Raw genomic sequence first — 27,207 nt, forward strand, 5'->3', positions numbered from 1 at the left:
TATAGAGTTTATTTCTAATATTTCCCGTTCTGTGGCCATAAGCGGTTCTTGTAAATAATATGCAAACACTGTTAAATCCATCCATGTAAATAAAAAATGAAAACATTCTGCTAACTAATAAACAAAGTTAAAACAACCGAACTACGGGACGCGTGAAGGGACAAACTGCTCGTGCTTTTACAAACTGCGTTTAGATAGTTATTTCATGTCTGACGTTGAGATCTCTGGCAAAATGTAAATGCTAAATTAAGATGATACCTTGCAGATATACCATTCATGGATTCATGGCCTGTGAGCTGCATTAAACTGTCTCTTAGATTTACATTTAAGAATTTGACATTAAAATGATGTTATGTTAGTCATAAAGTAATTAAAACGATTTATAACAGAGGGGTGCCCTATTTGCCCTGCACAACCTCAGTTAACTAGACTTTACAAAACTATGGACCCATCTCATTATTATGAAACTATTTAAGCCATAATAAGACGTTTCATCTCATTATATGAATACAATTTTAATGTGCATTTCAAACTCATAGATCTGTCATATGCTTTACTGATGGAATTGCAATAGAATACTAATATATTTTTAACACTTTACACCGTTGCATTTGTTAACATTAGTTAAGCATTAGATTACATGTCTGCATTTGTTAATCTTTATTTTCAGTATTTACTAATATTTTTAAAAACATGCACCTGAACTAACATGAACAATTGTATTTGGCATTAACTAACAATAAACAAGATTAATAAATGCTGACAACTGTATTGCTCATTGTTGGTTTCATGTTAATGCAGGTGTTCTCAAATTTTAGATCCAAGACGTATAATCTCTCAACATCCTCGAGAAATACAGGGAGAACACACACATTTGTTCCTTTTTAGTAGTTTTCTTATTATGGATCAATAAATTTAATTTTAAAATACATAATGGTAGGGCTGTATGATTATGTCAAAAACTATACAATATCAAGGGGACTAATAATGTTGATTATTAATGTTGATTGGATTTTACATTTAAGTATGTTTGAAACTTCCTACATGCTATAAACGCACCACTTGTGGCTCCCACTGTCAAAACAAGCATTATAAACGTGTAAACCAATGAACACGTGTTATTGTTAGTCATTGGAGAGAAAAAACATTTACTAATGCTAACAAACACATGATTTTAAATAGTACGGGGGACCCGAAAACAACTCAAGCCCAGGGGCCCCCACCCTCCTAAATCCGGCCCTGCTAAGAACTGTACAGAAATGTTTTCCCCTTTTTATTTAGACTGTAATGTTATGTAATGTATACGCTGCTATTTCTCAGAAGTCTTCCCACATGATGCACAGAGGAATTAGAAGACTGATCCAGGGATAACCCAGCAGAAACACACTGATGGCAGAGCAGGGCTCGATGGTGTCTGTAAGGGAAGGCAAGTTCAAATTTAGGGAGAGAAAATATTTATTATGGATTTGTATAATGATACCATTGAACCTAATTACTGTACCCAATTCAACAAACAGAGTCTTCTGGGTCTTGGTTACTTTGCAAATGAAAGTAGTGTTCTCCGTGATGGTGAAGCCCATCATGGTCAGTCTGAATCCATAGGGTTCAATCTCTGTCACAAATGTGTTGTGTCTGAATTTGGGTTCAGGCATAATACCAGAGATGTTAGTGTTTATGATCATCTCCTTGTTGCCTTTGGACATGGAGAACTCAAAGTCTGTGTGGTAGTTGGCTTTGGGCTCCAGAAGGCAGTTGACTCTGAGGTCAGTATCTTCCTCTTGACATACTGTAATAATGCTCTCTTCACCTTGACACAGGACTGTGCTGATCAGAACTGCAAATGAAAAATCATGTTTTATAACTTACACATTTACTGTGTCAACAGAATGCATTACAAATAATGAAGTAATGTAATGAATATTATTTTTAATAAAGTATGAATTCATTATTATTATTAATTATTGTTTATTTATTTATTTTTAATAGCATAATCTTTATGATTCTCCTACCTTCCAGAAATACAATCCACACAAAAATAGAGTTTGATGTGTTCATTGCAGAACGCTGTAGTGAATTCAGAAAGATGTTAACAAGCGCTTTGGGTGTACAGCAATACACAATAAAGTGCTATATAAATGCCTCATTCATTCAACAATACGCACAAATGCATACATTTATTAAAAAAAATATCAGCAGTGCTGTGTCATTCCCTAAACTGTGAATAGTGTGATCGTGAATTAAAAATGAGCTTTTATATAAACCATTTGCAATAGCAAAGGCGTCTTTGAACTAGAAAAACATGTCAAATTTGCTTAATAAAACGTATTAAACATTACATTAAACAAACATGCATTTTAAAATGTTTTGTCTTTTCAGCTGTGTGTGGCATCAAGGACACCCATCTGCACAAGCTTCAGAAGTGCTATAGCTCCACCTATCTGTTTTACACAGCACTTTACCCTTCAAAACACAAACCTAATGGACCACTGCACTGCAGCAGCCCATCCCACGCTGCATCCGTACAATGTCCATGTTTAGACCAATACAGTACATGCAAGCAGAAAGGGAGTGAGAACATCTTTACATCCCTGTGTCTAAAATGTATATTCAGTCCCACCAATGAGAGATACTCTGAGAATCATGAAGACTAATCATTTCCCACTCTGTGCATTTACAGATTATTTGGCATTCAGAATGTGCATTTTTTTCAAGATAAAAAGATGAGGTCTCATTGTAATCCTTAATCCCAGATAACAGAGCAAATCGTATTAGGAAATGCAGGGATATAATTCTGTTGTTGTCCTGAGCAAGCATGACATCATAGTTTACAGATGGTTACCTTTCAGATACTTTACCAGAATGCTGTTTTAATCCCGGCCTGTGTTCTTTTTCATTTGGCAGAAGGTCCTTTCCTGTGTGTGATTCATAAAGTTGGAGTGCTGGATCGTTATGGAGAGTGGAGGTGACCAGGATGAAAGCTGTGGATACGAGACAGGAAAAAGAGAGAGCAGGAAAACTGAAGTAGTGGAGGTTTGTCTCCCCCTTTTGGATGAACTAGAAAATGCCTTTTTGCAATGTCTTTATTTTTAATATATTTGAAGACAAAAATGCTATGCATTTGTACCCCAAAATCTGAAATCTGTCACAAAAATATTAAAGCAGCCTATTTATATTTGTTTTATTAATTGCTGTTGATTCAGAAGAATAGAAACAGTGGGTTTAGAGTAGGACAGGTTATTTTTCTTTTGAATTTCTCTTCTAACTACCAAACATGTATCACACATAAACATGAACAGAATGAAATAGTTCACCCATTAACATGACCCAGTCTCGCTTGTTTGGAGTGTGTTGTATTTATAGGATTTTCTTTGCATTGTGTTTATATTTAGACTTGATTATGCAATATTACCAAATGACTAAATTAAGTCCTTCTACCCTCACACTTTTTTTTGCTTAATATTTAAGGTGTAGTTTGTTGCATTTAAATTAGAAGAGACATTTGCATGTAAAAGACCTTTGTCTTTTTTTTTATGGATCCAGGTGGATTCAGTACCACAAAGATTTCAGTCATCCAGTCGATTGCCGCACCTCAGACAAACACTGTTTTCTAGACAGGTGAATGACAAACACTACAGTGTTTATTGTTGCGTTTAGTGCTTATTGTTGCGTTTTCTATGTGGATGAATGATTATTTTTAAAGTGAGTGACATCTCCATTGTTTCCTTATGTTATTTGAGAAGCACTGGCAGTATATTGGTAAGGTTAAGAATTAATTCCACAGCTTTATTTTGAATTTTTCATTTTCAATGCTGTTATAAATTCATAAATGCTGGCAAGGTGGGGGCGTGTTTTACATTTGAAAGGATTTCAGAGTATGCCATGACAACGTGCCCTTCACATCAAATGAAGAGATTAATTCAGTGGTACCGTACAAATGTTGCCCAGTAATTTATTCTCAGGAACTCCCTACAAATTAAAAATGACAAATTAATTTTTTACATTACAACATGACACATAAAATATAGGCCTAACACTATGAGACAACAACAATTGCACAATATTCTCACAATATTCTTACGACCAAAAAGGCTTTTATAACATTTGACTGTCTCTCTCTTTTATGTTTTATAACATTTCTCTCTCTCTCTCTCTCTAGTAATTTATTGACACTTTACCAGCAGTACCTGTTAAATGGAACCAGTTCTACAATATAGTATTCAGTTAAATGTAATATAGTATTGACAACGATCAATTGTATGTGCATTTACTGACCACGCGATGGCGGTCTGTCTCTTTTTATATTATACAACGTCCCGTAAAGTGAGTTGCCACAAGAACCCGAATGACTTCACAAATCAGAGTTTGTTTGCATGCACCAGCTTGTTATGATGTTGAAACGAGTTCTGAACTGACGCATGGTATGCGATTGACGTCGCACAGTCTGCTCTTAGTCTGTACCTACTTTGTTTTAGGTCGGACATCACTTTTTGTTATTGCTGCACATTTTAACTCCGTTTACAACTGTTTTTAATCACTCGACGAATTAGAAAAGCGCAACTTGAATTTCACTACTGGATTTTGCAGATACGGTCGAAACGTGTACTGTAACTCAGAGGAAACGTTAAAGCCGCAAAGGATGTAGATGATCGATCCTGGACGACAGGGCAAAAACATTTGAAAACTCTCCAGGCAGTAAGAGGACAGAGGTTGATACTGTGACTGTCCTCCATTCTACATTAATCTCAGTGGGTCGCGCTTTAAGCTGATTTATGGTCCGCTACCCACGCGCAGCAGAAAGTATATCCAAGTGGCCTCGCGCGCAGTTCAAAGTGCGCTCGGATGCGCGTAATTCTATTACAGATACAGACTATTATAAGCTTCGGACCTGCGCGTGGATACTGGATGTAGAAAAACAGCTGGACGCCAGGTCATCCTGTTTTCCTGTGCGCTGGACAAATCTCAATAAATGGGGGAGTTTTCTGCCAGTCTAATATAGCATCAGGTTTTTTTGCAATCGCTACATTTTAAACCAGATCACGATGTTTTTGAAGTTTGTGCTAACACTGATGGCTCTTTTGAAATCAGGTAAGATAAATAAATGTCTTGTGGATAACTAATATTTTTGTTTTTGTATTACACGCTCGAACGTGGGTTTGTTTGGGATGGTACTTTAGCAACAGTGTATCCTGATAGGCTTAAATATCCTATTATACACAATCAGATAAAAGGGTACTGAAGTGACAATTTTGTTTCTAGGGGAACAAAACATTTAACTGTTAACCTCAACACAGTAGGTATTTAGGGTACAATTATGTACGCTCTTAAAAAGGGTGCTTCAAATGGTTCTTCGATGCCATAGAAGAATATTTTGTTCGATAAAGAACCTTTAACATCTGAAGAACCTTCTGTTTCACAAAAGGTTCTTCACATAAATAAAAGAAAGAGGTGGTTCTTCAAAAAACCTTTGGCGGAATGGTTCCTTGTGGCATCGTTGTGAAGAACCTTTAAAGCACATTTGCCCCTACTGCACCTTTGTTTTTAAGAGTGTGTATTTTCTTTTGTACCTTTGTAGAGGTACAAAACGTTAGCCTACACCTAAAGTCAAACAAGAGGAAGCCAACAACAATTTCAGGACCATGCAGAAGTATTTCGTTTTTATCTTGAAGCAAAGCATGAACGTAAACCGTCATGAGCATCTCTTGATCTTACGAGCAATCTAACAATCAAATCATGTCTTGTTACGCAATAGCAAAAGTCTGCAAAGTCAGTTTTTTTTCATTAAACACACCGTCTGCGATTCATGCCGAAATGGCACACCTAAGAAACGTCTGGTCGCTGTGATTGCTTTTTTATTTTTAATAAATCGGCTTGTGGAATAAATCAACAGCAGTAGTCCCACAGTGTGCTGCGTGCTGGATTTGGATTTATCTGCATATCCGATTCCTACAACGTTCATTTTGACGTCATGTTTGTAATAGACGGAATAATGGATCCTTTACATATTGTACATTCGATTTAAACAAAAAGTAAAGTGAACGCACATCTGAAAACGTTTGTGCGCCTTTTTAAGCCACTTGCTGCAGACTGCAGTCAAACTGAAACTGACTGACACAGGGGCTAATAAATACAAAATTATTTTAACATGATCTTCCCTAACCACTAGCTGAATTGCCAAACACTGCTTAAGTGCTTCTCTTTATATATTAAATATGTTTTTATATAAATTAGCTGTTTGTGAAATTGGTCTCTGAAAGAGCTTCCTCATCATCCCAAAACATGGGGAAATGTAGTTTTGCCTGCGAAATATCCCTTTAATGCCACAGACAAACATTAACATTTTGTCAGTTCTCCCTCAAACGGATGGGTGAATCTTATGAAATCATGCTAGCCAAGTGCCATAATAAATTCAAGCCATTTTTGCATTACAAATTTATTTTTGTGATAGTTCCTCCTCAAATGTAATATATAGTTTGAGTAAAATTTGTTGGTTTTACAAGATTCACCTTTATTGTTATAAAGATCATTTTTTAGTGTAAGTGTTATAATTGGCTTAATGTGCTATTCATTTTATTTATACATGTTTTAGTTATTTATTGAATTTATTTATTTGATAATACAGTTTAGTCTTACATAGTTAAATTATTTCATATCCTAAATCGTTTTCGTATTCATCCAATTTGCAGCTCTAATTAGAAAGAAATGTTGAAACACAATGTTTCTTTGTGTTTACATGTGTGCGCGAGGCTTGTCTAGCGTTGTCTGATCCTGCTGTGGCTGATCCTGACCCACTTCCCCCCCCCCCCCTTTACTAGCATCCCCCTGTAACTGCCATTGAGCATGCTCCCACCATCTGTTATGCCTTGGTCCGTTGCCATAGTGATACTGGGAGTGTTTTCTGAACTAGGATGATGTAGTTCAGGGGTAACAGTGAAGGGTCTGACTCTGACAACAGGTCACAGTACTAAAGCCACGCCGTTGGCATAAGTCAGTGCAGTGCATGTAGTGTAGTCCTCTGTGCTTGAGTAATGTTGAGCTGTGATTAAGATGAGGGACTAATCACTAAAACGTTTCGTTTTTTCGTTACGTGCCCACCAGCCGACAGCTCAGCAAATATCAGTCAGTAATGGATATGAACAAAAATCTGGATTAAGACTGGTCTGTCAGACGCACCATGCAAAAAACACCTGATGTTGCCAATGTTTTTATTCTAATTATTAAGAAATAAAAGAAATGTTATATTAAAATAATTTATAATTATTTACTTTTTATATGTACTTTGAAATGTAATTAGCATGTCTTCAACTTTTGTACAGCTTAGTATAGCAACTGTCAAACAAATAGCTGTAACAGAATGATGGGAGATATTATAGGGATAATTCACCCCCAAAATGAAAATTCTGTCATCGTTTTCTCACTCTCATGTCATTTTAAACCTGTATGACTTTCTTTCTTCTGCAAAACACAAAAGAATATATTTTGAAGAATGTTGGTAAACAAAAAATGTTGTCCCCATTCACTTATATTGTATGGACACAAAACCAATGCAAGTCAATGGGGACCAACGGTTTTCTGTTACCAACATTCTTCAAAATATCTTCTTTTGTGTTCTGCAGAAGAAAGTCATACAGGTTTGAAATGACAGGAGGGTGTGTAAATGATGACAGATTTTCATTTTGAGGTGAACTATCCCTTTAAAGCAATACCAGTCACCTAGACAGATGTAGAAATATTAGGGCGGGTAATAAACAAACAAAACTTTACTGAGAGTTTTGTAAGAGTTGAGCAATCCAACCACAAATCTAACAATCTTCAGTTTATTGACGGTTTCAAGGTAACAACATAAACAAATGTCATTGTGCATTTTGTGTCATAAACTTAACTTCCGGTACACATCTGCAAAGAATAGAGTCCCTGTAGATTATTTCTGAAAATAAGCAAAAGAAATAACAAGTAAATTACTTGCAAGTTAAAAGTATGTCTTGCCTGTATTATTTTGAGTCATCAGTAGAAGAACCTGGTTAAACTTAAATACGACAAAGTTACACGACCCATTCAACAAATTGTTTATTTCATAAAATTAAGATACAATAAAATTCAACAAATTGTTTACTTAATAAAATGATTATACAATAAAATGTTAATATAAATTAATATTAATATAAATGAAATTAATTATATAGTATATATTATCCACTAGCAATCAACAAACACAGACCGGGCGAGGCACGTGCGTCAGATGAAGCCCTCTATAAGTTGAATGACAGATATGATAGTTTTGTCAAGTGTTTCAGAGCTGTGTTATTCCATGTAATGGTAGGGCCGCTGGTAAGCGTTGATAACCCTGCCTGGTGGTATTACTCAAAGAGACGACTCTCAAAGCGACTCTCGCGGTTTACTGCCACATCATATTAAGTATGATAGCTTGCTTAAGGCGGCTTACTGCTGTGGTGCTCAGCTCTGGTTAACATTACCCAGTAGTGTTATTAAAACTGAAGTGTGCAGTTTCTGTGCCATATGGTGTCACCAAATACTTTTATACAGTAAAAGATGATTGTTTCCAAATAGGTCCCTGAACATTTCCACCTGTCTGTCATTGGTCAACAAAACATTCTTGATCCAGAGTCTTAAATAAGTCCCACATTGATTTTGAGGAAATCGACATTAGACACTTCAGCTACAGTATGAATCTCCAAAATATGGGCAAGGAGTGTGTGGACATTATTATTGTTATTCTGTGTATGTGTATGTGTATATATATATATATATATATGGTTTCAATTAACTAATTACACATTCAGTCTGCAGATGTCACCAGCTTGGCTTGTCTTTTAGATTTAACAGCCTGGCTTTAAGAAGCCTAATGCTTAGAGAGAACAAATTGTGATGAGTATCATGATGGACAGCTCTCAGGGAGACATGCAGTCAAAGCGATGTTGAGTGCTGTTGTTGAATTTCTGTTATACACGTGTTAAGCCTGACGTCATGCAACACCCTATATGGAAGGCCATATACCGTTGCCGGGTCCAAATGCTCTATCAGATGCCATAGGCAAACAACAAAAAATGCTGATATGCACTGATAAGCTGTAAAACTGTCAAAAAATCTCCATAAAAATTCCATAAAAAAATCACAGATGTCCAGACAACGTGTTTTTCATATAGTGTAAATGTGTGAAATCAATAACTATAGTCGCCTCACTTGAAACGAGTGGAGGCTTGGACCCGTAAACAATATTACTTACAAGCAGATTAGTGTTAGTTCAGAGATATAAGAGATAAGGGACCGTTCACCCAGTGATTATTCCTTCTTTATTTACTCACCCTCATGTCATTCCAAACCTGCATGACTTTTTCTGCAGAACGCAACCGAGGAGATTTTGAAGAATGTTGGTATCCAAACAACATTAGATCCCGTTGACTTCCATTGTATATACACAAAACCACTGAGACATTTCTTAAAATATCTTATTTTGTGTTCCATAGAAGAAAGAGCCATGTACTGGTTTTGAACAACAAGAGGATATTTTTTTTTATTTTGGGTGAACTATCCCTTTAAGATAGTTTTGCACATTCACAAAAAGTGAAGTGAAATTGATTTGTTCATGAGCAGTTTTTAGGGATGGAGGCATCAAATTAAAAGATAAACAACGTTTTGTTTGAAGTAGCCTCCCTAAGTAAAGCATCCATGAGCAGAACTGTATACTCCACTTTATTTTATGGTTTGGAAATAATGAGTAGTCATCACATTTGGACGGACAGAAATTATGATTACAAAGACCCCCTTTTAGTTTATTCAGAACTGTTTATCCATTATGTTAATGAATTTTCGCATTCAGGTCTATGGTATTAATCTCAACCCCAGGTGCCACACCCAGTCCGTCCACTAAACATCTGATGCATATTGCACACAACATTGCAACTCCCTTTCCAGTAAACTCTAATCTGATTGGCTGACTTTAATCGACTTCCAGGAGTAAGTGCCCATAATCAGTTAAATACTTTCAAGTAAAAAATGATCACTGAAGTTGGTTTATGTGTTCGGGTAAAATTGTTATTCTTGGTTCATTCTGTGAACTACTAACAATATCGACCGAATTTCAAATAAAAATATTGTTTCTATTGCCATTTATTTCCAGAATACAGCAATACAACAAATTTGTACATGTATTTAGGAAAAGAAAAAAAATATTCATGTGTCTTGTCATGCTGTCAGTCTTTCACATTGCTGTTGGATGACTTTATGCTTTATGTCACTCCTGAGGTTTGATTTTGTTGAAATTCAACAGACACTGGACTGAAATGGCCACAATACATCTAGAAATGCTGAATAATTCAATATTTGGAATGGCTGTATATTTTTATCAAAGTAGCTGTGTAGCTAAATAGAACATGTTTTCTTTATTTTTCTGAACATATTGTGAAATCATCTTGTTCCCTATCTGCTGGCATCATATCTCAGTCTGGTCTGGTCTGGTCTGGACTGGTGAAGGGCTTGTTGGGACTGTTTGTGCTCTTGTGGTGCCATTAGCCAATCAGTGTTGGTCAATCAATAATGAATTCATTTTCCTACAATTCCAATGTGATTGGTCACATGACATTAATGGCAAATTATGACAACCATGAGAAAACAACATTATCTTTAAAGCATGCCATCAGTTTGCACAAATAGCCCATTAAAATATATGCATCCTAATGCTGCAAATGCATTTTCCCATGTCAACACTTACATTTTTATTCGAATGTGATTTGCACAGATGTCTTTCGAAGTTGTTTATATGACTGAAGTGCATTTCATGTGTATGAAATGTATGTAATGCATCTTTAATTGCTTATGTAGATTGAACACAGATTCTCATTCAAATTGTATTTTTAATGATACATAGCGGTACAAGTACTGGTATATCAATCTATTATTGGTTTAACAAGCTGCTGTTGTTTTCATTTATAAGAACACAGAACACTATGGCTACAAAAGGTTAAAAAGTACTTTAGCGCATATTAGAAGTTCACCAATTTCTTTTGAACCTTTTGGCTGGGCTACAGAAAATAAAAATCCTCTGAACCAACAACCTCTTCTGGTTTATCTCTGTCACGTCTAGAAGCTAAATCCTGCTTTATTGCTTTATATGTACTGCATTATACCCAGGGTGTTCTATTTCACCATGATTCTCTAGGCATGATTCACTGTGATGAAGAGGAAAATGAAAGAACAGAATTAATTTCACTCTCTGTAAAGACCCACTATGATCACTGTCTCACTAAAGTAGTGGAACGTACAGCCGCATATTAAAATCATAAATCTTCTTCAGCTTTCCTATGAAAATGGACAGGGCTTTGAAGATAAAAGAACATGCGATAAGCTCCCGATCTCTGCCTGTATTTAACACAGAGCAGTAAATCAGGACAGAAATGATTCACAGTTACGTGAGAGTAAGTGACTTGCACAAGCAAGTTTTTTTATTCATTCTGAGTCACGTTTAGGTGGAACCAAACCCAACAACGGGTGGTGATCTTGTCAGACGATAATAAAGAGATAGATGCTTCTGATGTTGGCACTGTGAAAAGGCAAACATTTTTGTGTACTACATTTCTCTGTTTTAAAGTATTTCAGTAGTCATTTGATGGGCAATTCCAGTGTTATGGATGTGACATTTTCAGTCAAAACTTGAAGTATAAATTCTGAAAGAATATTACGGCATATTGAATCATCTGTTTGTATTTTACTAAACCCCTGATGATAGAGTCCAGGCATCAGAAAATATCAGTATACACATATTTTCTATTTTAAAAGTGAGAAAAATTCACGCGTTATAGATGTGACAAAAAAGGAGCGCACATTTTGAAAGACAACATACTTTGTAGGATTTCTGTGAATTAAAAGGTGCAAACCAGAAGCAGTAATAGCCAACAAATGGAGAAGAAATGGCTCTTCATAAACCACAAAACAGTTATTTTATTTAAATTTTCACGTGCCCATTTATGAAGAATATGGACACTTACCTGACTATTGAAAACTATGCTTAAGAGAGACTTCACGTGGGTATTTAAACCACCAAATATTGACATCTGACCTATATCGGTATGATGAAAACCTTTGGTAAAAACTAGATTTTTTCATCTTAAGGTTGACATCTGCATGGAATTGCACATACCGTATATTGTGTGGAGCTCTCGCAGTTCATATATGAGTTTGAAATGTTTGGGACCTCTCTGCAGCACCATAATGCACAGCGAGGTGTTAGATAGACTGTAGCTGACATTCCTCAAATCTTTTAATCAGCTCAGAGAGCAGAGCTCAGCCGTGCACAGACAGAGTGGGAACTAATGGAGTCATATGTGTGTGACATTTTCAACCGTGGAGAAACTATGTTTGATAGACAGGTGCGGAAGAGAACGTATTTTTGTAGGCCAACCCGGAAGTTAGCACCACACTGGTTCCCTCGACCGAAAGCCTATTCTCTGTGATTAACAAAGGTTTATGATGTTTACACGTTTTGTCTATCAAGATAACTTTTTTGCTATTTTTAAAGCCTAAATACAATCGCAAGAAGTGAAAAGCTAACATGAGGCTAAACGGACTACACTACGGTCTCTTGATATCAACGTCACCACCACCAAGTCTCCGTTAACTTTTTCAAACTTTGTAAAATGCATGTTTCCTGGTAATTACTCCTTGAATGAATCCCCATCCACATTTGAGATTTGTGCCCACATTGCATTATTTGTGAGCAGGGCTGGACTGGGAAGAAAAATCGGCCCTGGCATTTCTAGGCCCGCATCGGCCCTCCACCGAATCTGTCGACGGGGGGGGGTTCGGTGCATGCATACGTGTCTTTTGCATTCGCGTTGCGTGCATTCGCATTTATAATACGTCGCATTTATAAGCGGCCAACGCCTCCGTTACGGCCCCATACATTAGCAGAAAACGCGTCCATTACGTCCCCATACGTTAGCGGCCCAGCAGGAAAATGCCCGGTACGCCAGATGGCCAGTCCGCCCCTGTTTGTGAGATTTCTAGCCTACGTATATGCGCGATGACGTCCAACGTCCCCGCCCGCCCGAGGAAGTAGTCGCTTTAAGCAACTTGTTAGCAACCGCCATTTTTAAGACACGATAAAGCTTCTAAAAATCACGAGCGGGTTATAACTGGTGTGTTTTAAGTCATAGATTAAAACCACAGATCTTATTTTAGGCAAATTTACCAGAAACTCATTCAAAAAACCCGTAGACTTTGGGGCGATGAATCCGTTAGTGCTAAAATGCTAACTCGCTTCCAGGGTTGGCAAACAAAAATACGTCATCTCTGAGGTACTCAATTATTAGTAGCCCAAAAGTTGTATTGTACATGTAGAGGGCCACATAACGGGGACTGACATGTTCAGACTTTGTTGCAAAACAAAAGTTTGTTAGCAAGCAGTCACAGTGTGTGTTATGTGGATAGGTCTGTCTTTTCTAATCGACTCACAAATGCAGTGAGAGGGCCGGACAGCTGAACACCAGTTTCATCTGTGTTCTTGGTCTCCTTTGTTGACGGCAGGCTTTCACTTCTTATTAGCCTGTGTCGCTAGTTCAGTGACAGTTGACTTATGAAGCACAGTCCTCTCCAGCTACAGTCAGGTCATCACGTCCAGATGACAAAACCTGTTTCAGTTTCTGTCACAGGTTTAAATAGTCCTTGTTGAGAAAGTTGTATTCTCTTACAAAAGTGCCGCATCTATTAAACCAGGCTTCTGTGTATCATTTCTGGTGTTTTTTTAATCTAATCTCGCTATCATTTTATAATGAAATATTTGTTAGTTTGACCATTTAATGATTAATGCCCATTTAATGAACTGTTAACCTTTTACCAAACGTGTGTATTTTAGCTTTCAAATGATGCATAGTTTTTGATAGTTGATGGAATATTAATGAAAAACAAAGGTATAAAAATGCAGACACGCTAAAAAAAAGCCCATCCCAAGGGCCCTGTGCATAAATCGTTGATCTATAAAATTACTGTTTTATAAATGAATAACCATTGTTTATTTATTTTATTCAATTATTAATATTACTAAGGCATTGTTTTGCTGTAGTACATTCTATGCATGTTTTCAACATTTCATCCTGTTGCATGAGAAAAGGGCTGTGGTAAAGGCGTGTGATGTAGTGGATGATGTCAATTCTGTGGCATCTCTCTGGATGTCTTTAATTAGATATCTACAAAATTGCAGGTATTATTGCGGTTACACGGCGCAACTGGATGATGTCTCATGGGGTTGGAAGCAGTCCTGAACTTCAGTATCCTGAATGCTGTAATCTGCCGCTGTTAATGACCTCTTCTGACCTGTCGTGTGGTGGCCCTCGATTCAGCAGGGCTTTGCTGTATTCGTGCTGGCACTCATGAGCCTAAAGCCCGGGAAAGCCTGACTCCACCCCTCCTGTCTACTCTAATCCAGGACAGGCTTTCTGCCTCCCAGTGACTCACATTTGTTTAGTTGTTGTTGTTTTGTAATAGCTCACTATGTCTCTATTGAGCAAAGATTTAAAGACGACATTTCATATTGTTACATTTGTGTCCTGGATACGACATGGGACAGGTTTTCTGAAAGGGATATCTGAAATAAATTGAATTTAAAATAATATCAATTCAATTTGAATTTGTATTGTTGCCTTAAATATTTGTATATACATGTTAATTAAAAAATATATTTTTGCTTTCCATTGTACCATGATCATCAACATGGTTTGATTCAGTAGTTTTTTTTTATATAGTGATACGTTCTGATGCATCATGTTTTTGGCCTTAATTACAACAAACCATTTAGTGTGGTCATTGAATTTGTGGTCATTGTTATGTAAGGGATTTCAGCTTCAACAACAGTACTTTTGGTTAGGGATTGTCTGTTTTAAATAGGCTTCTGATTGGAGTATCACACACGCATCTTCAGATACCCTTTAGCCAGGGCGGGAGAAGCCTCTGGGCATCTTGAGCCACAGTTCTTAAACCATCCTATTTTTAGATAACTAGATTTAAGACCCATCTCAGCCTCAAGGAGCTGTGGAAGCTTATTTACACTGTGCAGAGCAAGAGTAAAGTAGCACATAAACACCTGTCAATACTGCTGTCCACCAATACAGTGGCATGTGAAGGACAAGAAGTCTCTTCATGCCAATTTGCTAAACACAACCGTTAGGGAAGTTGCAGAGCTAGTTGTCCCACGCACTTCTGAAACAGATACGGCTATTAGATTTCTCTCTGGTCTGGGGTAGATATATGAAATTGATGGAGTAAAAGTCTGAAAAAAATGAGAGTTTGGGTAAATATAAATAAGCATTCTGGAAATGAAGTGTATCGTTTGCTGTAAGTGTAAAATTTGTTTAATTCCACTTCTTGAGATTTAAATTCTACATTGTGATCTCATATATCATATATCTATATAAGTTCATATAGAACATATATATCATATATCTATATAAGTTCATATACAATTTCATATATCTATATAAGTTCAGGTGTTAAATTAAATTCTGCGTGAAATTTTATTTTTTGTTCAATATTAGTTGGACATCTTTATATCAATGGACAGGCAGGCATCTAACAGACAGTGGCGCAAAAGATGAAGAGACCATTTCAAAATTATTTTCAGTTTTTCTAAATGTACTATTTTATAGGTATGTGTTTAGGTAAAATATAATTTTTGATCATTTTCTATATGCATTTTTTTTTTAAAACTGGAGAAAATGAAAACTGGAGAAACAGGTCAAAATAACCGAAAATATGCTCTGTGTTTTTACAGACTTCAAATACCGCAAAGAAAACAAGTTCATATTACCTTTTAAGCAATATAACAGTAATATTTCTACATGTATTTAGTTAAATAAAACAAAATAAAGAAATTATATGCTAACCTCGATTTTTATCACAGTTTTCATCTGTCTTGTCATGCTGTCAGTCTTTCACATTGCTGTTGGATGACTTTATGTCACTCCTGAGGTTTGATTTTGTTAAAATTCAACAGACACTAGACTGGAATGGCCACAACACACATAGAAATGCTGATTAAATTAAAATATGAAAAGGTCTGTACATTTTTTCCATGGCTGTATATCCACAGTAATGAGACCCTAACTGTTATTCTTTCATTTCCCAGGTGTTCACGGTCAAATGGTTCAGATGGACAGCAGTAAGTCCGGATTTGTGGGTTCACAGGTGGAGCTCCGCTGTCAGTTTGTCAACAGTAACCCACCTGTAAAGATCTCCCAGGTCACCTGGCAAAAAGTTGTTAATGGCACCAAGCAGAACGTGGCCATCGCCAATCCCGCCCTGGGAGTGTCAGTGCTGCAGCCCTTCAAAGAGAGGGTGCGCTTCAAGAACCCTGCCGTCCGTCAGCGCACCCCTTCCCTGGAGGACACCACTGTCATCTTTAACAAACTAAGACTGTCTGATGAATCTGCTTATATCTGCGAGTACACCACTTTTCCAGCTGGAAACAGGGAGAACATGGTCAATCTCACTGTTTATGGTATGTGATGGATTGTTCTCTGAGTAGAGTACCAAATCTACATCATGTTTGCCAGACCACAAATGTCGAAACCACAAGCACATTTATTATTTAGTGAATTTAAAGGAACAGTTTACTCAAAAATATTTTGTATATCATGGTTACTCTTAATGAAATACACATGTGACATTTCATTTTTGGCAGGAAAGGGATATAGTTCACCCAAAAAAATTAAAATTCTGTAATTTACTCATCCTCTTGTCATTTCAAATCTGTTTGACTTTTTTGATTTTGCAGAACACAAAGATATTTTGAAGAATGTTAATAACCGAACAACGGCGGTACCCAATGACTTGCAATGGTTTTGTGTCCATACAATAGAAGTGAATGTGTACCGCCGTTTTTTGGTTATTAACGGTCTTCAAAATATCTCCTTTTGTGTTCTGCAGAAGAAATAAAGTCCTACAATATGACTTTTCATTTTGGGTGAACTATACCTTCAAACAGGCCTATTCATTGTTAGAAGCCAATATTGTGCTGCAGTGAATTTTCCTATAATTTTGCAACAGTCACATGCAATTTCCCCCCAAAATAAGTAATGCATTTATATGCATATCATTTTCCAATGAGGTCTGTCTCTATCCACTCTTAACAATGATATTTACAGGAACCCAATTAGAATGTAGTGCATTACATTTCTGAATGAACAGCAATAAATACAAAGTAATATTCTAAAGAGCTTGCAAAACAAGAATTATGATGTAATCCAGTGGCTGAATTCAGTGCAGTAAAAATGCATAATATGTTCTAAGCCTCCATATCTGTCCTGCAGCTCGGCCAATGATCCAGATGAGTCTGTCTACACCCTCTATAGTGGCGGGATCCAAAGATCTGAAGATGACTGTTGCCACATGCGTCTCAGCCAATGGAAAGCCACCCAGTGTGATCACATGGGAAACCAGTTTAGATGGCGAATCAAAAACCCAGGAGATACGCAACCCAGATGGCACGGTCACAGTTCGCAGTGATTACTTGGTGGTTCCCAGTCGAGATATACACCAGCAGGTGCTCACCTGTGTCTCCACGTACAATGAAGAGCCATACACAGACAGCGTAACGCTCAACATTCAGTGTAAGAAAGCTTGCTGTTGAAATTTGTCATCATTTACTCACCTCCACGTCATTCCAAACCTGTATGACTTTCTTTCTTCTGCACAACACAAAAGAAGATATTTTATAGAACGTTTGTTACCAAACAGCATTGGCCCCCTTTGACTTCCATTGTATGGACACAAAACCACCTTTGAGACATTTCTCAAAATATCTTCTTTTATGTTCCAAAGAAAAAAGAGTCCGATTTTTGAACGACATGAGGGTGAATAAATGATGACAGATTTTTAGTTTTGGGTGAACTATCCCTTTAAATACCTTTAACGCTACAATTCTGCACGTTTTTATTCTTTCTCTACAGATGAACCAGAGGTGATAATAGAGGGCTTTGATGGGAATTGGTATTTGAACAGAGAGAATGTTCAGCTCACCTGTCTGGCTGACGCCAACCCTCCCATCTCTTTGTTTCAGTGGAGATAGTACGTAAATACGTGTCTTTAAATTCTGTGCAGATCTATCTCTGTCATTATAACAAATAAGAGAGATACTGTGCATAAATCCCTGATTTGTTTTTTTCTTTCTAGCTTGAACGGCTCTCTGCCAAGTTCGGCAGAACTCCGTGATGACGTGCTGATCTTTAAAGGCCCTGTAACCTATGACATTGCAGGCACGTATGTCTGTGATGCCACGAACAGTATCGGGACAGGCTCAGCATCCGTTGAGGTCACTGTCACGGGTAAGTTATTTCCGCTTCCTTCTGAAACAAATGCATGTGACTGCCGAGCTAGTCTGCTTTTGTGCAAGTAAATGACAGATAGGTTTTTCCTCTTTCATCCTTGACTGCCTCTGAAACATCCCTGAATACACTTTCATGCTATTCTTGCGTTGAGACTCTTTGTTTTTCGTTCTTTGGCTCTGAGGTGTTTTTGAATTCGCTTGCTGTGGGGCAACACTTTGCATGTGGCTGCAAGTCGTTCACACATACCTTTCTGAATTAACTTGTTGGCTTTGGTTTTCAAATTATATTTTTCTCATCGCATGCTGTTAACATAAGGTGTGGTTTACTGTGTGTTTTCCTGTACGTGCATGCTCATGTATGAATGGTGGGTCTGGCCTGCTGCATGTTTTGATCTCTTTGGCTGATTGACAGCGTCTCGGATGAAATTCCAAGAAGAATGTAAAGAAAACTATTCCCCAAATCCAACCCCTCCTTATACGTTTGTCTCTTTTTTTAAAGACAACATGAAATTGGAAGTTTTGGAACATGAAAAGTTGGAAGGTTTTTTTACTTAGTCCATGCTGTTTGACATTAAAGCTGTCTGTATGCTACGTGTAAAGTTGACAAAATTACAGTCTTCCCTACTCGTTTCAGCAATGTTCAGCAAAGCGTGTTTAAGCATGGTGCAATGATCATATATAATTATTTTCAGTCGTTTTATTACAATACAAGCAGAAAATAGAGGAAAGTTTTATGCAGTATAAAAAAATAGAAAAATTACGCTTCTTCATTACAGTTTCCCCAAAAGAGTTCAAGATGTGGTGCCAAGGGAGGTCACACTAAATACTGACTTTAACCTAAAAAAGTGTACAATTATTTTGTGTACAAATTTCCTGTATTTTAATTACAAATAAATATACAAATAAATTTGGATAGTCATTAAAACAACATGCTAAAACAACAAATTTTTTTACTTTTTACAAAAAAATAAATTTCCCAATACTGTACATATTTAAAATTTAATATCTTACAGAACACTAGAACAAAAATATGAATGACTCATCTCGCACAATTCTGTCATCATTTACTCAATTTCTTGTCATTTCAAATTATTGTCAAAATAAGATATTTTGAAGAATGGTGATAACCGAACAGTGGCGGTACCCATTCACTTCTATTGTATGGGCACAAAACTAATGCAAGTCAATGGGTACCGCCGTGGTTCAGTGTTTTGCAGAAGAAAAAAGTCATACAGGTTTGAAATGACAAGAGTATATGATAACAGAATTTTGGGTTGAATCATGCCTTTAAGAACCATTTCCTTTTTTTATAGTCTAAAGAACCTTTTTGATGTTTAAGGTTCTTTATGGGACCATACAGCCAAAAATGTTTCTTCTATGGCATTGTGAAGCACCTTTTATTGTACTGTACTGTAGTAAAACTATTATTAACTTACGGATAATATGGTTTTACAACTAAAAAAGAAACAATGGTTGATACTAGTACACCGACTAGTAAATAGTAAATCAAATCATGGTTCATAGCTAAACTTAAGACTATTCAGGAACTAGCTTTAAAATGTAAAACTTGCGTAAAAAGCAATTTCTTTGTGTCTTTAAAAATCCAATATTGTACTACTAAATGGAGATGGTTAAATGACCATATCTTTTAGTGAAGCTTTCATACCGTCTCCCCACCATTTCTTTCCCTACCCAGAATTCTCTAGCTCCCCACATGAGATGTCTCAGAAGCAACAGCAAGCAGGGATCGTCATTGGCGGTGCTGTTGTGTGCGGCACAGTCCTGTTGGCGGCCATCACGCTCCTGATAGTGTTTTTATATCGTCGGAGATGCATGTTTAAAGGAGATTACAGTACCAAGAAGCAAATCCTTGGCAATGGCTACAGCAAAGCTGGAAGCTTACAGCCGCACGCCTCCCTGCCTCACAGTCTGACGTTCTCTGAAGATTCAGATGAAGAGAAGAAGCTGGGCCTTTACAGAGGCTCCAGTATCTTAGGAGGAAGCGCTCACGAGTTCCACAACTACCGTGATAGCAGAATGAAGACTTTCCACACGGGATTGAGTCAAGACAATGTGACATGCGGATGCAATGAGCAGACTTATGTATATGAGTATGGATCTGAAGTGGAGGTTTCAGTGGACATGGTTCCTCAGATGGATGGTTCGGTCATCTCCAAAGAAGAGTGGTATGTGTAGAATTTGAAAACTTTGAGATTCACTGCAGGGTCCTTGTCATTTATCTTCGTCTTAGCCCTCTTTCTTGTCATCTCCTTCCTTTTGAAGCAGATGTGGGATCATGTGAAATTGACTTTGGGTTAGATTTATGCACCACATGTGTGAATTGCCGACATGAAAATCAAAACAGTATGTTTAGGGACTGGCTAATGTTTGGCCATGTCATTGAGTTTGCATGATGGGATTCTGTCCCTTTAAGATGGATGCCAAGTTTTAAAGAGAGAGCATGTCTTGATGCACCTTTGTATTAAAAAAAGCAGGTTCATCTCTGTACTCTGTAATAATAAAGGACCTTTAAAACTGTACTATAACCTCTAAACTGTGAAAGTCTTGTGGACACAATTTCGTGCATGATTCATGAAAATATTGCCTTTATTTGTTGTTTTGTGTTGTTGGTGTTTGTGTTCTTGAAACATAATAGTGACTTGCTGCTTTAATTTTGTATCTTATTCAACAGATTTTCCACAATTAACTATATTTCACGACAATGGATAGTCAAATACTAAAACTATGCGGTTATGATGATATGTAAGTTATCAACAGATGTATTTAAACAATCGTACCACTGAGTTCTCAGTGATTTACTGAATGCATCAGTGGCTGCATTCTAAAATATGATTGCTTGCATAGTTTGATGTTATTTAAAGTTATTTAAGATAACATTAAATACAGTACATTACACTGTATAAATGCTTTAAAATGCTTAGTGTAAAATGATGTTAGTCATGATGTGCTGTAAATTATTTAGAATGTATAGTTGACAAATAAATGTGTAAATGTCTCCTACAGTATGGTGTGACAGCAAAACTTTAGAATAAATAAACTAGCATAAGAGAGATTTATCTTCATCCGTTGTTTTATATTATAAAAACTGATATTGATAATATAAATGTATATATTATTAACAGTTTGTTTTTCTAAATTGTTGCTATTTCACACCATAGGACACATGTATGGTATATCATTGTAGTTGAAAGGGCTTGTGTTTATTGGGTATGTATAGGAGTTAGGGGTGTCACAATATACTGCTGTTTACAATAACTGTGACATTAGTAATTATTGATATCATGTTAATACTAAATGTGTTTATATTGTATGTAATTCAGTGCCAGTTTCTGGTTGTCAAGGATATAATCGTTTTTTAAAACAAAAACTATCAAAACATTACTGTTAATTGAAATAAAAATTAACATGAACTTTAAAATAATAATAAAACTAAAGAAAAACTATAATAACTACTCCAACCAGTAGGTGGTGGTTAAAAGCCGGTTAACATTTTGCCTTGAAAGCCATTCATATCTTTTGTGCGATTTTTATTGGCCAAAAGAAATCACACAAAATAAACAAGAATAAATGAATTTGACTGACTTATTTTATTTGATCAGATATTGCGTTATTGTTTATCGTTTTTATTCTTTAAGCCACTATAATCATGTTGTATGAATCTTATATTGTGACAGCCCTTATAGGAGATGTTTTCACAATTACAATGGAAATGGTGCGATATAGTTTGTACAGCACATCATCTTGTAATTATTGCTTAATTTATTACCAAAAATCTTGATGTGTTTTGTGTTGGTGTAATTTTATTATGCTGCCAAGACAAACATACTAATATACAGTGTTTTTTTTTGTGTGTGCTGTTCCGTTTGAAATTGTATTTATTCTGAAAACACTTTTGTAAACAAGTCTCGTAAATCCTCAGATGACATCAATAAAAACATATAATTGCCATACTGTACAAGTTAATGAGGATCAAGACAGGATTTTTTAAACAATATCATCTATGTCTGAATATAAAGAATTACTTAAGTCTTCATTTCCAAAGTGAGCAGTTTAAATATTTGGGTCATCTGAACCAAACATTCTTTTGCGGTATGTATGGGTCACTTATTTGAGGCTTGTTATTGTCTGTTCCTGACTGGAAACATTATGCCATTAACATCTCTTTAACCGCCATTACAACCCCCCCGACGACATGTCTCCCTTTCAGTGGTTGGCATTGTAATTGTTCGTACACAAGGAAAAGCTCCCATGAATACCTTTCATTTGTTGGTATGAGTTTGTCGCACAAAAGAGGGGAATGTGTGCTAATGTGAGCCGGATGTGTGCTTTTTTCTCACCACCACAAAACAATAGCAATTAGATGGGCCATACAAAAGAACTTTTATCATTGATGTTGTAGCGAAAAACATGTTTCAGAGGCATGTCATAGATCTCCTGTAAGCTTTGAGTGTTTCAGAATAGTGTTAAAAGTAATGTTATGTAGCCTATATGGTGGAATTAGCAAGGAGATTATTTTGTCCCGCAGAAAACCCCATGCCACTGAGTGCAGCAGAGAGGGTGATGGGTGTCCTTGGATGGGTGATCGCCCTGGGCATCATACTCAGTATAGCTGGCACAATATACTTGGTGAAAGAACAGCAGAAGCACAAGCACACGGGGTCAGACGATGATTCGTGAGTACTTGCTTTGATACCCGTTCAAACCCAAGGCCTGCATCTGAAGGGGCATTCATTCATTTTCATGTCTTCAAATGATTTTTGTCAGATAATGTGATTTTTTTCCCACTTTTCTTTATCACTTTCAATGTGTTGTGAGTAGGGCTGAAACGATTCCTCGAGTAACTCGAGTTATTCGAATACAAAAAATCATCGAGGCAATTTTTGTTGCCTCGAAGCCTCGTTTAATCCATTTAACTACAGTACACACGTAGCACTGCGTTTCCCCACGGACCGTTATTACTGACGCACAGCCCGCTAAACTCTGTTCATGTTACAGGGCTCTCAAGTCTCCCGCATTCACCGTGAGACACACGCACTTTAGTCTGTTCACACGCTCACACGTGTTTCTCATGCTGATAAATAAGTGATAGCTTATTGAAATGGTGAACTGCTATTTTACTTGGTTTTAGTCTATTTTGCGAGTGAAACTTGTTTTCCAGCTGCATTGAGTCCATCAAACTAGATGAGGACTTGTGGACTCCGAATCATGTTATTTACACATGCCATCTGGCTGTTCTGCGTGTCTGCGTGAATGAACTGCACAGTTTAACGTGCTACACGGGTGATGCTCGTGAATTTGTCTGCGTCTGCGCTTTATGAGGACATGAACTTCATCTCCAGAGTTGCTCTGAGAGTTTATTTCAGATTTTTTTTCTGAGCGAAGCTAACGCACTAAAAAATAAGCGTCTTCCGACGACCTGCCAAAATAAAAGTCCGGGTAACTCGGTATTTTTATGTGGACAAATATATTACTATTTAATATTAAAAAAAGAAACTAAAACTAATTTAGATAAACTAAATGCATCATGCATAAGCTGAAGTTAGTTGTTTAGCTTTGAAATTATTCTTTATATTTTTATTAATGTTTCATAATGTATACATTTGTATTAGGCCTATATTGCATTTTGAATGTAATATGGCAATGGAATGTACTAAATGGGTTTAGTTTTCACAGATATGAATGTATGCAATTTCAGCAATAAATAAGTTAATTTTTCTAAAAAGGAAAGAAATTAGTTGTTCATTTTAAGAGACCTGTCTTATTTTCTCTTGTATATTTAGTATTGCTCTTTAATAAAGAAAACGTACTTATTATCCGAATACCCGATTAATCGATGGAAAAATCAGTAGAATACTCGATTACTAAAATAATCGATAGCTGCAGCCCTAGTTGTGAGTGGGAGCATGTTTTTAATCATTGCCCGTCATACACATCATCTTCAGGCTATAAATTAAGACTATGATGAGTTACAGCGTAAGGTTACCAGTTTGACATTGTGTGGATGTTCTGCAGATATTTTCATTTAAAGGAAAAGATCAATGAAAATTCTGTCATAATTTACTGTCCAAACATGTATGACTTTCCTTAATTAAACACCAGTGAGAAGTTTAGCAGAATGCATTTCGTTTTTATTAGGCTATACATTATTTAACTCTTAACTCTAAACATAGAATCCATCTTATGTAAGCAGCAAAAACATAAAACATCATACAGTAAGCTATATACAATTTATTGTATATGTTTAAGATGTGAGGGCTATGTAGGTTACAATGAAACATTTTTGAATGCTTCTCCATAAACTGTAGACAAGACAGAATACACATTACAATAGACAGAACTAGTTACATAAAACGATAAAAAAATTCAAGTGACAAAAGTCACACGTTACAAAAGTGACAGCGCAGAGACCAGTATCATTATTGATATTGTATGAATGTGATTTGAAAAATTGGTATATGTAATAAGCATTTGACAGCAATGTTATAACATTTCTAACAAATTTAGGAAGAACGGCAAAGTACAGTAAACTGCCTCGTAGCTGCATTAGAATCTGTGCTTTGTTAAGACTTCTGTTTCTCTGTTATTGCAGGAACAGTTCTTCCCCTGCCCACAAAAAGCCTTCGTCCTCGAAAAAGAAAGCAGCAGATGACTTCCAGGTAAGTGAGCACTCAGTGAGCCCACAGAAACACCAATGAAGGCTCTGAGCATTTTATCAGATGAAAAGATGCACTAATGCACTGTGGTCAGGCGTCCGACCTGAATAGAGGTACTGAAGCTTTAATTATAAATCTGCAGTGCCTTAAGCTTCAGAAACAGTGAGCGATGTGCGCTCCCTACTGGTGAAGCCACCAAAACAAGAATGACTGCCTTTTGAATGTTGACAAACTAACATATAGATCATTTAAATAAACATTATAAATCATTTAAGTTGTGCCATATTTTAAATGTGTATTTGTTTTATTAAAATGTTCATTTATAACTTTGGTGTATTAGTACCAGAGTAAGCCTAGTGTGCCTGAACACTCCCATAAAATCTTTTTCTGTCTTGACCTTTTATCTTTTTCACATAGGGCCCCGGGAGGTTCTATGACGAGCTCCCAAACACGGCTGACTACGTGAGTTACCGTTTGGCGTGTAACAAAGAGGATTATCTGGAGCAGCACTCTCCACCCATTCCACCTCCTCTGACCTTTCTGCCTCAAAACCCCTACACTCATCACAACAACCAGACCGCCGCATTCACCTACCCCACACCCCCCGGCCCCATCTCAACATACACCTTCCCTAAAGAGCAGTATGTATGAATCACAACCTCTCTCTGTCTCTTTTCAGATGGTGATTGTATACATTTATTTCGTATTTTTTTACATTATGTATATATGCAAAGTTTGAAACATTTTAATACATTATTCCTGATGTGAAATTGGATATTTTCAGATTTAAAATAATAATGCTTGGATTTATTTTCTCAAAGTAGGTCAGTGGTCTTAAAGGCTCATATTATGTATTTTGTTATGCATCACTCCATTGTTTTATGCCATTTCACATTTTTACTGTATTCTTTTCATTTAAAAAAAAAGGTCTTTGTCTATTTGCTGCTTTTATGGTGTTTCTTCAACTATGGCAACTTTTATTTCCCTGGGCTTGGTTTTGTTTTCCTTTTTGTTGAGGTCATGTTAAAGCTTGTGTTTGTCTTGAAAACATTTGCCTTCATCATATTTTTTGTTAAAGAAACCCATTAGTGAAACGTATGGCAGCCAGATCTATAACCCAAGTACAGTAACCTCCATCTGTGAAATGTAATGAAATGCATCGTTAAATATTCTGTATGCGTGAGATTTTTTTACATGTACAAAGGTGAAATGTTTGTCTGGATCTGTGAATCTCTGTGGTCATTTGTCCATATTATTGTTTACATTCACATACTGTGAAATTATGATTAGCAGTAGCATTTATATAGTTTAGTACATGATACAGTGTTATTTTCTCAAGACAGATTACACAATCAGTGACCAGCTGGGTGATAAACAGTAAAGTGTAGTAATTTAATCTTGTGATTTATTTCTTTTTCTATTAATAAATAGGTTAAATATTAACTTCAATGTTCATTGTGTTTTGTTTTGTTTTTTTAATACTGATTGAAAATGATGCTGTATTTATTCAGTTTTTCAGTCTTTTTGAGGAAGTAATCGTTTTGATTATACAGGATTTAAACTGATATGAATCTGAATTTTGTGAACATTACATAATGTATACCATCTGCCATAAACGGATCACAGTTGCACTCTAAAAAAAAGCCGTAAAAATAGGGCACAATATACTGTATTAATATGAAGGAATTTTCCGTGTTCATTTTTACAGTTGTTTTACCTGTATTTTACATTTTGCACTGCATTCATTTGCATTTTAGCATTAATGGAAATGTCCGTAAAATAAAGGAAAATGTACTGGTAATTTTCTGCCAGTACTTTATCTGTTTTTTTACGGGATTTTTTTTTACAGTGTGGTTACCAAACTGATTTGTGCTAATTGCCTAAATTATGAATTACTTGTATATGTATGTGTGTGTTTAAGCAAAAACGTGTAAAAACAAATGTCACTCTAACTTCTGTATAACAATACAAAATAACAACCTTTGATACACGACCATAGACATTGGCCCAGAAAAGATTGAAAATATTAGGAAACGTTAAAAAAAAAAATAGTACAAGTTTAAAATTTCTGTGGCCACTTTATGCAAACGCATTGGTTGCATAATACCTCATTCTCATTGACTTGCTCATGGCATGCATGAGTGTGAACTTCTGTGCCCATGACAGTTTGTACTGGAGAGTTTGTCCACTTCACATAGCGTAACT

At 36.4% G+C, this 27,207-nt stretch overlaps 2 protein-coding genes across 5 annotated transcripts; one reads left to right on the plus strand and one right to left on the minus strand.

Annotated features, from left to right (window-relative positions):
• Positions 1-20: 20 nt before the first annotated feature.
• LOC130569709 (thy-1 membrane glycoprotein-like) lies at positions 21-2,965 on the minus strand. 2 transcript variants are annotated; one of them, XM_057359500.1, is made up of 4 exons: positions 2,856-2,965; positions 2,010-2,064; positions 1,502-1,834; positions 21-1,414 (listed from the first exon to the last, which is right to left on the minus strand). In XM_057359500.1, the coding sequence occupies exons 2-4, from the start codon at positions 2,053-2,055 to the stop codon at positions 1,317-1,319; spliced, it is 477 nt and encodes a 158-aa protein (XP_057215483.1). In that variant the 5' UTR covers positions 2,056-2,064; positions 2,856-2,965; the 3' UTR covers positions 21-1,316. The 2 variants fall into 2 exon arrangements, with proteins under 2 accessions (XP_057215483.1, XP_057215482.1); XM_057359499.1 differs by having other exon boundaries at positions 2,840-2,954.
• On the plus strand, positions 2,917-26,445 carry nectin1a (nectin cell adhesion molecule 1a). 3 transcript variants are annotated; one of them, XM_057359494.1, is made up of 9 exons: positions 2,917-3,030; positions 3,541-3,615; positions 16,130-16,501; positions 17,313-17,612; positions 17,952-18,069; positions 18,175-18,326; positions 20,025-23,022; positions 24,939-25,005; positions 25,420-26,445. In XM_057359494.1, the coding sequence occupies exons 3-7, from the start codon at positions 16,144-16,146 to the stop codon at positions 20,522-20,524; spliced, it is 1,428 nt and encodes a 475-aa protein (XP_057215477.1). In that variant the 5' UTR covers positions 2,917-3,030; positions 3,541-3,615; positions 16,130-16,143; the 3' UTR covers positions 20,525-23,022; positions 24,939-25,005; positions 25,420-26,445. The 3 variants fall into 3 exon arrangements, with proteins under 3 accessions (XP_057215477.1, XP_057215478.1, XP_057215476.1); XM_057359495.1 differs by lacking the exon at positions 3,541-3,615 and having other exon boundaries at positions 2,921-3,030; XM_057359493.1 differs by lacking the exons at positions 2,917-3,030; positions 3,541-3,615 and adding an exon at positions 3,623-5,085.
• Positions 26,446-27,207: the final 762 nt, after the last annotated feature.

The sequence above is a fragment of the Triplophysa rosa genome, linkage group LG19 (genome assembly GCF_024868665.1).
Source record: "Triplophysa rosa linkage group LG19, Trosa_1v2, whole genome shotgun sequence".
In the NCBI taxonomy this organism is placed as follows: Eukaryota; Metazoa; Chordata; class Actinopteri; order Cypriniformes; family Nemacheilidae; genus Triplophysa; species Triplophysa rosa.

Coding starts and splice junctions, on each gene's coding strand:
- LOC130569709 (XM_057359500.1), bottom strand. CDS start 2,055: ATGAACACATCAAACTCTATTTTTGTGTGGATTGTATTTCTGGAAG. Junction 1,835..2,009: donor GTGGATTGTATTTCTGGAAG/GTAGGAGAATCA, acceptor TTTCATTTGCAG/TTCTGATCAGCACAGTCCTG. Junction 1,415..1,501: donor GACTCTGTTTGTTGAATTGG/GTACAGTAATTA, acceptor CTTCCCTTACAG/ACACCATCGAGCCCTGCTCT.
- nectin1a (XM_057359493.1), top strand. CDS start 5,040: ATGTTTTTGAAGTTTGTGCTAACACTGATGGCTCTTTTGAAATCAG. Junction 17,613..17,951: donor CGTAACGCTCAACATTCAGT/GTAAGAAAGCTT, acceptor CTTTCTCTACAG/ATGAACCAGAGGTGATAATA. Junction 18,070..18,174: donor TCTTTGTTTCAGTGGAGATA/GTACGTAAATAC, acceptor TTTTCTTTCTAG/CTTGAACGGCTCTCTGCCAA.